The sequence below is a fragment of the Biomphalaria glabrata genome, chromosome 8 (assembly GCF_947242115.1).
Source record: "Biomphalaria glabrata chromosome 8, xgBioGlab47.1, whole genome shotgun sequence".
In the NCBI taxonomy this organism is placed as follows: Eukaryota; Metazoa; Mollusca; class Gastropoda; family Planorbidae; genus Biomphalaria; species Biomphalaria glabrata.
This window is the reverse complement of record NC_074718.1, coordinates 23,991,692-24,006,595: the sequence shown is the minus strand read 5'-3', so window position 1 is coordinate 24,006,595 and position 14,904 is coordinate 23,991,692. Positions and strand designations below refer to the sequence as shown.

At 42.0% G+C, this 14,904-nt stretch overlaps 1 protein-coding gene across 2 annotated transcripts in view; it reads left to right on the top strand.

Annotated features, from left to right (window-relative positions):
- The window catches only part of LOC106054562 (glycine receptor subunit alpha-4-like), a 171,496-nt gene that overhangs the window by 38,046 nt on the left and 118,546 nt on the right, over positions 1 to 14,904 (top strand). Inside the window, exons 2-3 of one of the 2 annotated variants that reach the window (XM_056038938.1) lie at positions 80 to 221; positions 13,883 to 14,046. In XM_056038938.1, coding sequence (XP_055894913.1) covers positions 13,961 to 14,046 — 86 coding nt within the window. In that variant the 5' untranslated portion in view covers positions 80 to 221; positions 13,883 to 13,960. The remainder of the gene's footprint in view (positions 1 to 79; positions 222 to 13,882; positions 14,047 to 14,904) is intronic. The other variant, XM_056038937.1, reaches the window with a different exon arrangement.

The following is a 14,904-nucleotide window of genomic DNA, read 5'->3' as shown; positions in this document are numbered from 1 at the left end:
ATAGTTAGGGCCTAGGTTGTGACCTTCTGACAACTGAAACAAACGTTTGTGCTTATAATGCGCGCCTTATATTTATCAGGTATACTGTATTTCAACATTACAATACCTGGGGAAAGTCGAGAAAGTGCAGGTCAGTGAGGACAGAGGAAGGAAGAAAACGTTCTCCAATACAAACTTACAATCGCCCTAAGCAGTTCACCAGACTGAGAAACTGGTAACAGGTAGATCCACCAGTCACTCGCATATATAAATATTATTAAGAGACTTTGAGTTCAACAATGTTAATACGGTCAGCTAAGTTTTTAAAGCTTTTTTGAGTTTTTAACCAAGTGGATGTGGTGTCTAAAAGAAAATGGGGGGGGGGACAACTTAATGACCTAACACATCACTTACCGGTTCCTCTAATTTACAGAGTCAACAAACTGCACGAGGTCCAAGTGAAAACGTTAGAGGTCTTGTTTGGCTAAGTAGTAGCACGGGTAGAAAAGTGGTGAATTGAGTGGTGAATTGAGTGGTGAATTGAGTGGGGAATAGATTGGTGTAAAGAGTGGGGAACTGAGTGGTGAATTGAGTGGGGAATAGATTGGTGTAAAGAGTGGTGAATTGAGTGGTGAATTGAGTGGGGAATTGAGTGGTGAATTGAGTGGGGAATAGATTGGTGTAAAGAGTGGGAAATTGAGTGGTGAATTGAGTGGGGAATAGATTGGTGTAAAGAGTGGGTAACTGAGTGGTGAATTGAGTGGGGAATAGATTGGTGTAAAGAGTGGGGAACTGAGTGGTAAATTGAGTGGGGAATAGATTGGTGTAAAGAGTGGGGAAAAGTGGTGAATTGAGTGGGGAATAGATTGGTGTAAAGAGTGGGGAACTGAGTAGTGAATTAAGTGGTGAATTGAGTGGGGAATAGATTGGTGTAAAGAGTGGGGAATTGAGTGGGGAATTGAGTGGGGAATAGATTGGTGTAAAGAGTGGGGAATTGAGTGGGGAATTGAGTGGGGAATAGATTGGTGTAAAGAGTGAGGAATTGAGTGGGGAATTGAGTGGGGAATAGATTGGTGTAAAGAGTGGGGAATTGAGTGGGAAATTAAGAGGGGAATAGATTGGTGTAAAGAGTGGGGAATTGAGTGGGGAATAGATTGGTGTAAAGAGTGGGGAATTGAGTGGGGAATAGAGTGGGGAATTGAGTGGGGAATAGAATGGGGAATAGAGTCGTGAGGTGAGTGGGGAATTGAGTGGGAAATAGAGTGGGGAATAGAGTCGTGAGGAGAGTGGGGAATTGAGTGGGGAATAGAGTCGTGAGGAGAGTGGGTAATTGAGTGGGGAATAGAGTCGTGAGGAGAGTGGGGAATTGAGTGGGGAATAGAGTGGGGAATAGAGTCGTGAGGAGAGTGGGGAATTGAGTGGGGAATAGAGTCGTGAGGAGAGTGGGGAATTGAGTGGGGAATAGAGTCGTGAGGAGAGTGGGGAATTGAGTGGGGAATAGAGTGGGGAATAGAGTCATGAGGAGAGTGGGGAATTGAGTGGGGAATAGAGTCGTGAGGAGAGTGGGGAATTGAGTGGGGAATAGAGTCGTGAGGAGAGTGGGGAATTGAGTGGGGAATAGAGTGGGGAATAGAGTCGTGAGGAGAGTGGGGAATTGAGTGGGGAATTGAGTGGGGAATAGAGTGGGGAATAGAGTCGTGAGGAAAGTGGGGAATTGAGTGGGGAATAGAGTCGTGAGGAGAGTGGGGAATTGAGTGGGGAATAGAGTCGTGAGGAGAGTGGGGAATTGAGTGGGGAATAGAGTGGGGAATAGAGTCGTGAGGAGAGTGGGGAATTGAGTGGGGAATAGAGTCGTGAGGAGAGTGAAGAATTGAGTGGGGAATAGAGTCGTGAGGAGAGTGGGGAATTGAGTTGGGAATAGAGTGGGGAATAGAGTCGTGAGGAGAGTGGGGAATTGAGTGGGGAATAGAGTCGTGAGGAGAGTGGGGAATTGAGTGGGGAATAGAGTCGTGAGGAGAGTGGGGAATTGAGTGGGGAATAGAGTGGGGAATAGAGTCGTGAGGAGAGTGGGGAATTGACTGGGGAATAGAGTCGTGAGGAGAGTGGGGAATTGAGTGGGGAATAGAGTCGTGAGGAGAGTGGGGAATTGAGTGGGGAATAGAGTGGGGAATAGAGTCGTGAGGAGAGTGGGGAATTGAGTGGGGAATAGAGTCATGAGGAGAGTGGGGAATTGAGTGGGGAATAGAGTCGTGAGGAGAGTGGGAAATTGAGTGGGGAATAGAGTCGTGAGGAGAGTGGGGAATATAGTGGGGAATAGAGTCGTGAGGAGAGTGGGGAATTGAGTGGGGAATAGAGTCGTGAGGAGAGTGGGGAATTGAGTGGGAAATAGAGTCGTGAGGAGAATGGGGAATTGAGTGGGGAATAGAGTGGGGAATAGAGTCGTGAGGAGAGTGGGGAATTGAGTGGGGAATTGAGTGGGGAATAGAGTGGGGAATAGAGTCGTGAGGAGAGTGGGGAATTGAGTAGAGAATAGAGTCGTGAGGAGAGTGGGGAATTGAGTGGGGAATAGAGTCGTGAGGAGAGTGGGGAATTGAGTGGGGAATAGAGTCGTGAGGAGAGTGGGGAATTGAGTGGGGAATAGAGTCGTGAGGAGAGTGGGGAATTGAGTGGGGAATAGAGTGGGGAATAGAGTCGTAAGGAGAGTGGGGAATTGACTGGGGAATAGAGTCGTGAGGAGAGTGGGGAATTGAGTGGGGAATAGAGTCGTGAGGAGAGTGGGGAATTGAGTGGGGAATAGAGTGGGGAATAGAGTCGTGAGGAGAGTGGGGAATTGAGTGGGGAATAGAGTGGGGAATAGAGTCGTGAGGAGAGTGGGGAATTGAGTGGGGAATAGAGTCGTGAGGAGAGTGGGAAATTGAGTGGGGAATAGAGTCGTGAGGAGAGTGGGGAATAGAGTGGGGAATAGAGTCGTGAGGAGAGTGGGGAATTGAGTGGGGAATAGAGTCGTGAGGAGAGTGGGGAATTGAGTGGGGAATAGAGTCGTGAGGAGAGTGGGGAATTGAGTGGGGAATAGAGTGGGGAATAGAGTCATGAGGAGAGTGGGGAATTGAGTGGGGAATTGAGTGGGGAATAGAGTGGGGAATAGAGTCGTGAGGAGAGTGGGGAATTGAGTAGAGAATAGAGTCGTGATGAGAGTAGGGAATTGAGTGGAGAATAGAGTCGTGAGGAGAGTGGGGAATTGAGTGGGGAATAGAGTCGTGAGGAGAGTGGGGAATTGAGTGAAGAATTGAGCAGGGAATTGATTGGAGTGAAGAGTTGGGAACTGAGTGGTGAATTGAGTGGGGAATAGATTGGTATAAAGAGTGGGGAATTGAGTGGGGAATAGAGTGGGGAAATGAGTGGGGAATAGAGTCATGAGGAGAGTGGGGAATTGAGTGGGGAATTGAGTGGGAAATTGAGTTGGGAATTGAGTTGGGAATTGAGTGGGGAATAAAGTCGTGAGGAGAGTGGGGAATTTAGTGGGGAATAGAGTCGTGAGGAGAGTGGGGAATTGAGTGGGGAATAGAGTCGTGAGGAGAATGGGGAATTGAGTGGGGAATAGAGTGGGGAATAGAGTGGTGAGGAGAGTGGGGAATTGAGTGGGGAATAGAGTCATGAGGAGAGTCGTGAGGAGAGTGGGGAATTGAGTGGGGAATAGAGTCATGAGGAGAGTCGTGAGGAGAGTGGGGAATTGATTGGGGAATACAGTCGTGAGGAGAGTGGGGAATTGAGTGGGGAATTGAGTAGAGAATAGAGTCGTGAGGAGAGTGGGGAATTGAGTGGAGAATAGAGTCGTGAGGAGAGTGGGGAATTGAGTGGAGAATAGAGTCGTGAGGAGAGTGGGGAATTGAGTGAAGAATTGAGTAGGGAATTGATTGGAGTGAAGAGTGGGGAACTGAGTGGTGAATTGAGTGGGGAATAGATTGGTATAAAAAGTGGAGAATTGAGTGGGGAATAGAGTGGGGAAATGAGTGGGGAATAGAGTCATGAGGAGAGTGGGGAATTGAGTGGGGAATTGAGTTGGGAATTGAGTTGGGAATTGAGTGGGGAATAGAGTCGTGAGGAGAGTGGGGAATTGAGTGGGAAATAGAGTCTTGAGGAGAGTGGGGAATTGAGTGGGGAATAGAGTGGTGAATAGAGTGGGGAATTGAGTGGTGAATTGAGTGGGGAATAGAGTGGTAAATAGATTGGTGTATAGAGTGGGGAATCGTGTGGGGAATAGAGTCGTGAGGAGAGTGGGGAATTGAGTGGTGAATAGAGTGGTGAATAGAATGAAGAATAGAGTGGTGAATAGAGTAGTGAACAGAGTGGTGAATAGAGTGGAGAATAAAGTTGGGAATAGAGTGGTGAATAGAGTGGTGAATAGTGGTGAATAGAGTGAGGAATTGAGTGTGGTAATTTCTTAACTTCGTTACTGTCCAGTGTTCCTTACAACTTTGCTTCCAACACCAGACCCGAGAACTATTACACCAGAATGTGTGTGCGTGTGATATGTAGGAGTGTGAGTCTGTGAGGTGTTGGGGATGGGAAGGAGCAGAAATTAACAGCAATTTTCTCTCAGGTCTGTTCCAGATGAAACAATGTAACAGTTCCACTGATTCGATGAAGTCAGGCGCTTCTGCTCGCGGTGGAACCTGTTACAACACGCGCTAAACAAAGATGGCTGACGTCAACGACGGATTAAGTTTAAGATTAATATGTCAAGGCAGACAAGGGCAACCATTGTTACCTGGTGTAAGCAGAACGTAAACTGGCTGACATTGAGCACAGTTCACTCAAGGACAGGCATGCTCAAACTGAGACCCGAGCACCACATGCGGTTCTTTCAATAAAGATACTAAACTGTGAACAATTAATATAAAAAAATATCTATTAATTTTTTTTAATGCTCATTTTTTCTTTCATACATTTTAGTGTATACATTTTATTCGCTTAAAAAAAGTCTTGGCAAGGGAAAAAACGTCACAACTAATGTGTGAGTTGTAACATTAGCTGGAAAATGTGAACTTGTGATTTCACATTTCGATGCCAAGCAGATTTGAAAGAAAACACTGGAATTCAGCTTCAGTTTGTCAAAGTTAAGAGTTTCTCCTAGAACAGTAAGAGCACTGATTTAATGTACTCAAATAAATCTTTTTCGTAACCACGAGAAACATTTTGCCAATTTCTAAACTGCTATATTACTTTTTGGAAATTCCCATTGCCTACGAGTCTCTGATGTCACATTTGGGACAAGTGAGCAGACGATATGAAACAAATCAAGCAATATAAAGTAATGTGGTTCTATGAAGAGCAAGCTGTTACATGGATGGATATTCTGAGGAGAAAGAGACGCATTAAAACAGACATTGAATTGATCACTAGAAACTCAGCTTGTCGTTACCTACAATGACGAGAGACGGGGAGATAATCATATCTCAGTCAATAAGAGTCAAATGTCACACGAGTTGCTGTACCAGAAAGTGTTCTAAAATATTAGGAAGTTAATTATATATTTATAATAGATGATTTCAGATCATTGTGTTAAACTATTTTTTTATGATCTTGTTATAGAGTTTAAAAATGCAATTACTATCGCACATAGGTCAGCATCCACACAGTAATTATAGACTGACTAATTACTTAGAGTATAGTATGCAGTCCTATCGGTTTTTAGACCTATATAGTGCATATTTTTGTAGAGTAGCTTGTCCTGTGGACCATGGTGTCATGTAAAATGCCTGCCTTATAGTAATGCTATACTTGTGTTGTCATGTAGACTATCTAGTCCTGTGGAGATACAAACCAGAGAAAAGTATCGTATTTTCGCGCATACAACCCACAGATTATATAGGCTTTAACAGTATACGAGGCAAAGGAGCGGAGTTTATGAAATTTATTTTATTCATAAATATGGCATAAAGGAAACAATAACCATGCTCGGGGGTTTTTATGCTTTCTCTAGTTCTCTGTGTGGTTGTGAAAACCAATACTACCTATGCCACAGAGAATCTTAAATATATCAGTAACCCATTGTGCAAACTAATTTGCAGATATCGGTCATGTCGAAGTGTATAGACTACAATACATACAAATGATACAATATATCCGAAATCAATCGCCAGTCTCATTAATGTCACTGGCCTCGCTATAGTTTGTAAAGCCATCGAGAATTGTGATTGTCTTCTTCCAATAAGCGAAGCATTTTGGCAGCAGACGTTGGATTATAAATGGAATCTTCACATGCGGGGTATATAAGGGTGCGAGCTGTACGATATGGTTTTCGGTGTGTTTGTGCGAGGTATACTCGTGTGCGGGTTATACGCTAGGGCATGGTATATGCCCGAAAGTACGGTACTTTCTAAATGATTTTATGCTTTTCTTGTGGCATTGTGTTGTAATGTCACTGAAACTTACAAGGTAATCGACACTGACAACTTCGTTCTATTTATTTTATGCAACTACAAGTTGAGCAGTTTTATCCAGAAAGTTTTCTGTTGACTTTCTAGGACTTTCTAAATCAAAAATGCCACAGGGTTATTTTTAAATGGTAACTGGTTGACCTTGGATTCATGTTATAGTGTTACAATGTAGGCGTTGTCAGGATGAATCTATACCTGTAATGTAAGCATCATCAGGAGGAATATATGCCTGAAATGTAGGTATAATCAGGAGGAATGTATGCCTGTAATATAGGCATAATCAGGATGAATGTATGCTTGTAATGTAGGGATAATCAGAATGAATGTATACTTGTAATGTAGGGATAATCAGAATGAATGTATGCCTGTAATGTAGGCATAATCAGGATGAATGTATGCTTGTAATGTAGGCATAATTAGGATGAATGTATGTCTGTAATGTAGGCATAACCAGGAGGAATGCATGCCTGTCATGTTGACAATCAGGATGAATGTATGTCTGTAATGTAGGCATAATCAGGATGAATGTATGCCTGTCATGTTGACATAATCAGGAGGAATGTATGCCTGTCATGTTGACATAATCAGGATGAATGTATGCTTGTAATGTAGGGATAATCAGAATGAATGTATGCCTGTAATGTAGGTATAATCAGAATGAATGTATGCCTGTAATGTAGGCATAATCAGAATGAATGTATGCCTGTAATGTAGGCATAATCAGGAGGAATGTATGCATGTAATGTAGGTATAATCAGGATAAATGTTTGCCTGTAATGTAGGTATAATCAGGAGGAATGTATGCCTGTCATGTTGACATAATCAGGAGGAATGTATGCCTGTCATGTTGACATAATCAGGAGGAATGTATGCCTGTCATGTTGACATAATCAGGAGGAATGTATGCCTGTCATGTTGACATAATCAGGAGAAATGTATGCCTGTCATGTTGACATAATTAGGAGGAATACTTGTACATTCAGACTTCTCTCGTAAAATGAGGAAATAACTCTTGATACGACAGACACAAATAATATGTTTAATATATACAATATCTTGGGTCACCACATAGGAAATAGGATACACAATAGCATTCAAGTATCATTAGTTACAATCCTTTATAGAAATAGGTATGACAAATATATTATTAACATTGTAACTAGTTCAAGTGTCTACTAACTCTTTGGTGTGATTGCTTATAATGGCTGCTCTCTACTAAGTGCTTATAATAGCTGCTCTCTACTGACTGCTTATAATAGCTGCTCTCTACTGACTGCTTATAATGGCTGCCCTCTACTAAGTGCTTATAATAGCTGCTCTCTACTGACTGCTTATAATGGCTGCCCTCTACTAAGTGCTTATAATAGCTGCTCTCTACTAACCGCTTATAATGGCTGCCCTCTACTAAGTGCTTATAATAGCTGCTCTCTACTGACTGCTTATAATGGCTGCCCTCTACTAAGTGCTTATATAAGCTGCTCTCTACTGACTGCTTATAATGGCTGCCCTCTACTAAGTGCTTATAATAGCTGCTCTCTACTAACCGCTTATAATGGCTGCCCTCTACTAAGTGCTTATAATAGCTGCTCTCTACTGACTGCTTATAATAGCTGCTCTCTACTGACTGCTTATAATGGCTGCCCTCTACTAAGTGCTTATAATAGCTGCTCTCTACTGACTGCTTATAATGGCTGCCCTCTACTAAGTGCTTATAATAGCTGCTCTCTACTGACTGCTTATAAAGGCTGCTCTCTACTTACTACTTATAATGGCTGCCCTCTACTAAGTGCTTATAATAGCTGCTCTCTACTGACTGCTTATAAGGGCTGCTCTCTACTGACTGCTTATAATGGCTGCTCTCTACTGACTGCTTATAATGGCTGCCCTCTACTAAGTACTTATAATAGCTGCTCTCTACTGACTGCTTATAATGGCTGCCCTCTACTAAGTGCTTATAATAGCTGCTCTCTACTAACCGCTTATAATGGCTGCCCTCTACTAAGTGCTTATAATAGCTGCTCTCTACTGACTGCTTATAATGGCTGCCCTCTACTAAGTGCTTATAATAGCTGCTCTCTACTGACTGCTTATAATGGCTGCCCTCTACTAAGTGCTTATAATAGCTGCTCTCTACTAACCGCTTATAATGGCTGCCCTCTACTAAGTGCTTATAATAGCTGCTCTCTACTGACTGCTTATAATGGCTGCCCTCTACTAAGTGCTTATAATAGCTGCTCTCTACTGACTGCTTATAATGGCTGCCCTCTACTAAGTGCTTATAATAGCTGCTCTCTACTAACCGCTTATAATGGCTGCCCTCTACTAAGTGCTTATAATAGCTGCTCTCTACTGACTGCTTATAATAGCTGCTCTCTACTGACTGCTTATAATGGCTGCCCTCTACTAAGTGCTTATAATAGCTGCTCTCTACTGACTGCTTATAATGGCTGCCCTCTACTAAGTGCTTATAATAGCTGCTCTCTACTGACTGCTTATAAAGGCTGCTCTCTACTTACTACTTATAATGGCTGCCCTCTACTAAGTGCTTATAATAGCTGCTCTCTACTGACTGCTTATAATGGCTGCTCTCTACTGACTGCTTATAATGGCTGCTCTCTACTGACTGCTTATAATGGCTGCCCTCTACTAAGTACTTATAATAGCTGCTCTCTACTGACTGCTTATAATGGCTGCCCTCTACTAAGTGCTTATAATAGCTGCTCTCTACTAACCGCTTATAATGGCTGCCCTCTACTAAGTGCTTATAATAGCTGCTCTCTACTGACTGCTTATAATGGCTGCTCTCTACTGACTGCTTATAATGGCTGCTCTCTACTGACTGCTTATAATGGCTGCCCTCTACTAAGTACTTATAATAGCTGCTCTCTACTGACTGCTTATAATGGCTGCCCTCTACTAAGTGCTTATAATAGCTGCTCTCTACTAACCGCTTATAATGGCTGCCCTCTACTAAGTGCTTATAATAGCTGCTCTCTACTGACTGCTTATAATGGCTGCCCTCTACTAAGTGCTTATAATAGCTGCTCTCTACTGACTGCTTATAATGGCTGCCCTCTACTAAGTGCTTATAATAGCTGCTCTCTACTAACCGCTTATAATGGCTGCCCTCTACTAAGTGCTTATAATAGCTGCTCTCTACTGACTGCTTATAATGGCTGCCCTCTACTAAGTGCTTATAATAGCTGCTCTCTACTGACTGCTTATAATGGCTGCCCTCTACTAAGTGCTTATAATAGCTGCTCTCTACTAACCGCTTATAATGGCTGCCCTCTACTAAGTGCTTATAATAGCTGCTCTCTACTGACTGCTTATAATAGCTGCTCTCTACTGACTGCTTATAATGGCTGCCCTCTACTAAGTGCTTATAATAGCTGCTCTCTACTGACTGCTTATAATGGCTGCCCTCTACTAAGTGCTTATAATAGCTGCTCTCTACTGACTGCTTATAAAGGCTGCTCTCTACTTACTACTTATAATGGCTGCCCTTTACTAAGTGCTTATAATAGCTGCTCTCTACTGACTGCTTATAATGGCTGCTCTCTACTGACTGCTTATAATGGCTGCTCTCTACTGACTGCTTATAATGGCTGCCCTCTACTAAGTACTTATAATAGCTGCTCTCTACTGACTGCTTATAATGGCTGCCCTCTACTAAGTGCTTATAATAGCTGCTCTCTACTAACCGCTTATAATGGCTGCCCTCTACTAAGTGCTTATAATAGCTGCTCTCTACTGACTGCTTATAATGGCTGCCCTCTACTAAGTGCTTATAATAGCTGCTCTCTACTGACTGCTTATAATGGCTGCCCTCTACTAAGTGCTTATAATAGCTGCTCTCTACTAACCGCTTATAATGGCTGCCCTCTACTAAGTGCTTATAATAGCTGCTCTCTACTGACTGCTTATAATGGCTGCCCTCTACTAAGTGCTTATAATAGCTGCTCTCTACTGACTGCTTATAATGGCTGCCCTCTACTAAGTGCTTATAATAGCTGCTCTCTACTAACCGCTTATAATGGCTGCCCTCTACTAAGTGCTTATAATAGCTGCTCTCTACTGACTGCTTATAATAGCTGCTCTCTACTGACTGCTTATAATGGCTGCCCTCTACTAAGTGCTTATAATAGCTGCTCTCTACTGACTGCTTATAATGGCTGCCCTCTACTAAGTGCTTATAATAGCTGCTCTCTACTGACTGCTTATAAAGGCTGCTCTCTACTTACTACTTATAATGGCTGCCCTCTACTAAGTGCTTATAATAGCTGCTCTCTACTGACTGCTTATAATGGCTGCTCTCTACTGACTGCTTATAATGGCTGCTCTCTACTGACTGCTTATAATGGCTGCCCTCTACTAAGTGCTTATAATAGCTGCTCTCTACTGACTGCTTATAATGGCTGCCCTCTACTAAGTGCTTATAATAGCTGCTCTCTACTTACCGCTTATAATGGCTGCCCTCTACTAAGTGCTTATAATAGCTGCTCTCTACTGACTGCTTATAATGGCTGCCCTCTACTAAGTGCTTATAATAGCTGCTCTCTACTGACTGCTTATAATGGCTGCCCTCTACTAAGTGCTTATAATAGTTGCTCTCTACTGACTGCTTATAATAGCTGCTCTCTACTGCCTGCTTATAATGGCTGCCCTCTACTGACTGCTTATAATGGCTGCTCTCTACTGACTGCTTATAATGGCTGCTCTCTACTGACTGCTTATAATGGCTGCCCTCTACTGACTGCTTATAATGGCTGCTCTCTACTGACTGCTTATAATGGCTGCCCTCTACTGACCGCTTATAATGGCTGCCCTCTAATGACTGCTTATAATGGCTGCTCTCTACTGACTGCTTATAATGGCTGCCCTCTACTAAGTGCTTATAATAGTTGCTCTTTACTGACTGCTTATAATAGCTGCTCTCTACTGACTGCTTATAATGGCTGCCCTCTACTAAGTGCTTATAATAGCTGCTCTCTACTGACTGCTTATAATGGCTTCTCTCTACTGACTGCTTATAATAGCTGCTCTCTACTGACTGCTTATAATAGCTGCTCTCTACTGACTGCTTATAATGGCTGCTCTCTACTGACTGCTTATAATAGCTGCTCTCTACTGACTGCTTATAATAGCTGCTCTCTACTGACTCCTTATAATAGCTGCTCTCTACTGACTGCTTATAATGGCTGCTCTCTACTGACTGCTTATAATGGCTGCTCTCTACTGACTGCTTCTAATAGCTGCTCTCTACTGACTGCTTATAATAGCTACTCTCTACTGACTGCTTATAATAGCTGCTCTCTACTGACTGCTTATAATAGCTGCTCTCTACTGACTGCTTATAATAGCTGCTCTCTACTGACTGCTTATAATGGCTGCTCTCTACTGACTGCTTATAATGGCTGCTCTCTACTGACTGCTTATAATAGCTGCTCTCTACTGACTGCTTATAATGGCTGCCCTCTACTAAGTGCTTATAATAGCTGCTCTCTACTGACTGCTTATAATGGCTGCCCTCTACTAAGTGCTTATAATAGCTGCTCACTACTGACTGCTTATAATGGCTGCCCTCTACTAAGTGCTTATAATAGCTGCTCTCTACTGACTGCTTATAATGGCTGCCCTCTACTAAGTGCTTATAATAGCTGCTCTCTACTGACTGCTTATAATGGCTGCCCTCTACTAAGTGCTTATAATAGCTGCTCTCTACTGACTGCTTATAATAGCTGCTCTCTACTGACTGCTCATAATAGCTGCTCTCTACTGACTGCTCATAATAGCTGCTCTCTACTGACTGCTTATAATAGCTGCTCTCTACTGACTGCTCATACTAGCTGCTCTCTACTGACTGCTCATAATAGATGCTTTCTACTGACTGCTTATTCAGTGCTTATAAAGACTGCCTTGTACTAACTCCCTACAATGACTGTTATGAAACATCTGGATAGCTCAAGGTTAAAAGTATTTACTATCTCAGAACTAGAAGAGTTGTGGCTGAAACTCATAATATCTAAATAGGATGTCCTACTGTATGGCACCTACTTCGAGGTAGTGGCGAAAACATAATTTATTCAAACATACAATAATGGCGAGACAGCTTTAGCGTAGTCCTCTGTGACTATGTATTGGGCTGTTTACTCTCCAAGCCTTCTAGGGTTTAACTGTGAAGGATCAACGCTTGTCTTCTCAAGTCTGTGAGTTGCACAATGTTATCATGATACAAGTTTATATAGTAAACACGGAATTAGATGTGGCGCCCTAGATGCTGCTCCCTATAGACAGTTGACTTAGCTGGTGCATCTCACAAGAATATTCTTTGCTCCAGAAAATAAAGTTTTGTATGTCTTGGGGCCGGCACATTTTTTTAACAGCGCTTTTAAAATATAGCGCCAAATCTGATTATGTATCATTCTATATTTACACATTCCAATTAGTTGCAGACTATAAATACATGTCTACGAAAGCTTGCAAGGGAGACCAATTTCTGGGTGATGGTCCCCCTTGAAGATTGCTGACACGATTGAAATTTTGAATTTATTTTCTTGGAACAAAGCTTTTTTTTTTTCTTTCAGAAAGAACTCTGTTAATATGAGAGCTTTGAGAGGTGAAGAATGTTAACTCCACAATAGACAGAGCGAGAAAGAAAGAACTCATAAAAAAAATTATATTTGTGTCCTGCTAACCAAAAAGATTCAATGTCGAGCCTGTTGTTGTTTCTACCTCAACATCCGCCATTGTATCTGTAGTTGCTTTTGTTGTCTATCAAACCAGACGCTGGTTCCTACACACTCCTATAAAACTAGAGGCTAGAAACATCCCATGAGACAATAACGAACACCCACAACACGATGTCTGTCTTGCACTTTCGCTGTGATACATTTTATTCTGGGCGTTGATAGGCCAATACAAATACAAAGTGCTACTTTATTATTTGTCTCGAGTGCATAGAGTCTGTTCAAGAAGACTATTGAAGTCTTGTGTCTTAATTCTGTGGAATGTTTTGAACAGCATGACATGTAAAGTAAATCAAGCATCAAGGTTAATTGCATTTTAGATGGGAAAGAGAGAGAGAGAGCGAGAGAGAGAGAGAGAGTCAGAGGATGCTAAAGAAAAAAGAGAGAAAGTGAGAACGGAATGAGCACAAAGTAAGACTTTAAAAAGACAGAGGAAGAAAAATCAAAGGAAAAAGAGCCTGAGAAGAAGAGAAAGAGTGAGAGAGAGAGAGAAACAGAAAAACGTGAGAGAATGCGAGAAAGAATGAGAAAGAGAATTAAGAGAACAAAAAGTAGCAGAGAAAAAAATGCTTGGTGCTTCTAAAGAACTAAACAACAAAAAACGTACATAAAACTAACAAAATTATACACTAATCTTATATCTTATTGATATAATCGCATTAAAAAGATGTCGCCATTATTACAGGTAATTATCTTTGATATTGTATTTTCCAGATTAGCTAGGATTACGCTTGGATATTTGACAGCATCAAAACTCATTCTGTCATTGTTTCACCTTACAACTTCCAAACAATGAACACATGGCGACTCACTGGATTTGTAGCGGTCTTCTGCTCTTTGTGTGTGAGCAGTTTGCTGGGCACCGAGACAACCAAAAGGTGAGTGTTAACAGGAAGTGTGCTTGAGGTCAGCTCGTCCCAAACAGGTCTGCATCTAAACTTGCACAGCCAAAACATTTTATTCAACTTTCAAATACAGTTAATTTGATATCAAACATCACGCATATCAAACTACATTAATCACACACTTGGGGAGGCTGTTTGGTCCTGGGACTGTCGTTACGATAGTTCCGTGTTTAAGTCCTGCCTGTTGCTATTCCTTGCTGACTTCAGGACATTTGAGCTAGGATGTAATAATGTCGATTTCTGAAGGAATTTCCCCAAAGTATAAAACAAAACCAAAGAAAACAGAATTTCTCAATCTTCATTCATTCACTTCAACAAACCCATGCAAAGAACAAGTGCACCACACACACTCCATAACCCTTGACACTGGCAACCTGGGCAAGAATACAGGGGGCTAAACTTTGTCATCAGTGCATTTATAGTGCTCACATGTCCTCTCAGAGATCTATGGACCAATCTTTTTTTGTTTGTTTTCAGTCGTATCTCACTTCCCCCCCCCCCCCCCCCCAAAAAAATGTTGGACACTTGCGTCCAATGTACACTTTGAAAGACGAAACGTTCCATGTCATTTCAGAATGTCAACACTGACCTTTATAAACGTATTAATATTGCTTTGGTTTTTATACTCTTGTTTTTGTCTGTTATATTCTCATGAGCCTAAGTCATTTCAATTTAATTGTTACAAAGGTTTTATAAATTCTCTCCATCTGTCTGTCTGGTACAAATTTTGTACAGGTTATTTCTCCAACACCGTCTTTCTGTCTGGTACAAACTTTGTATAGGTTATTTCTCCCACACCGTCTGTCTGTCTGGTACAAACTTTGTATAGGT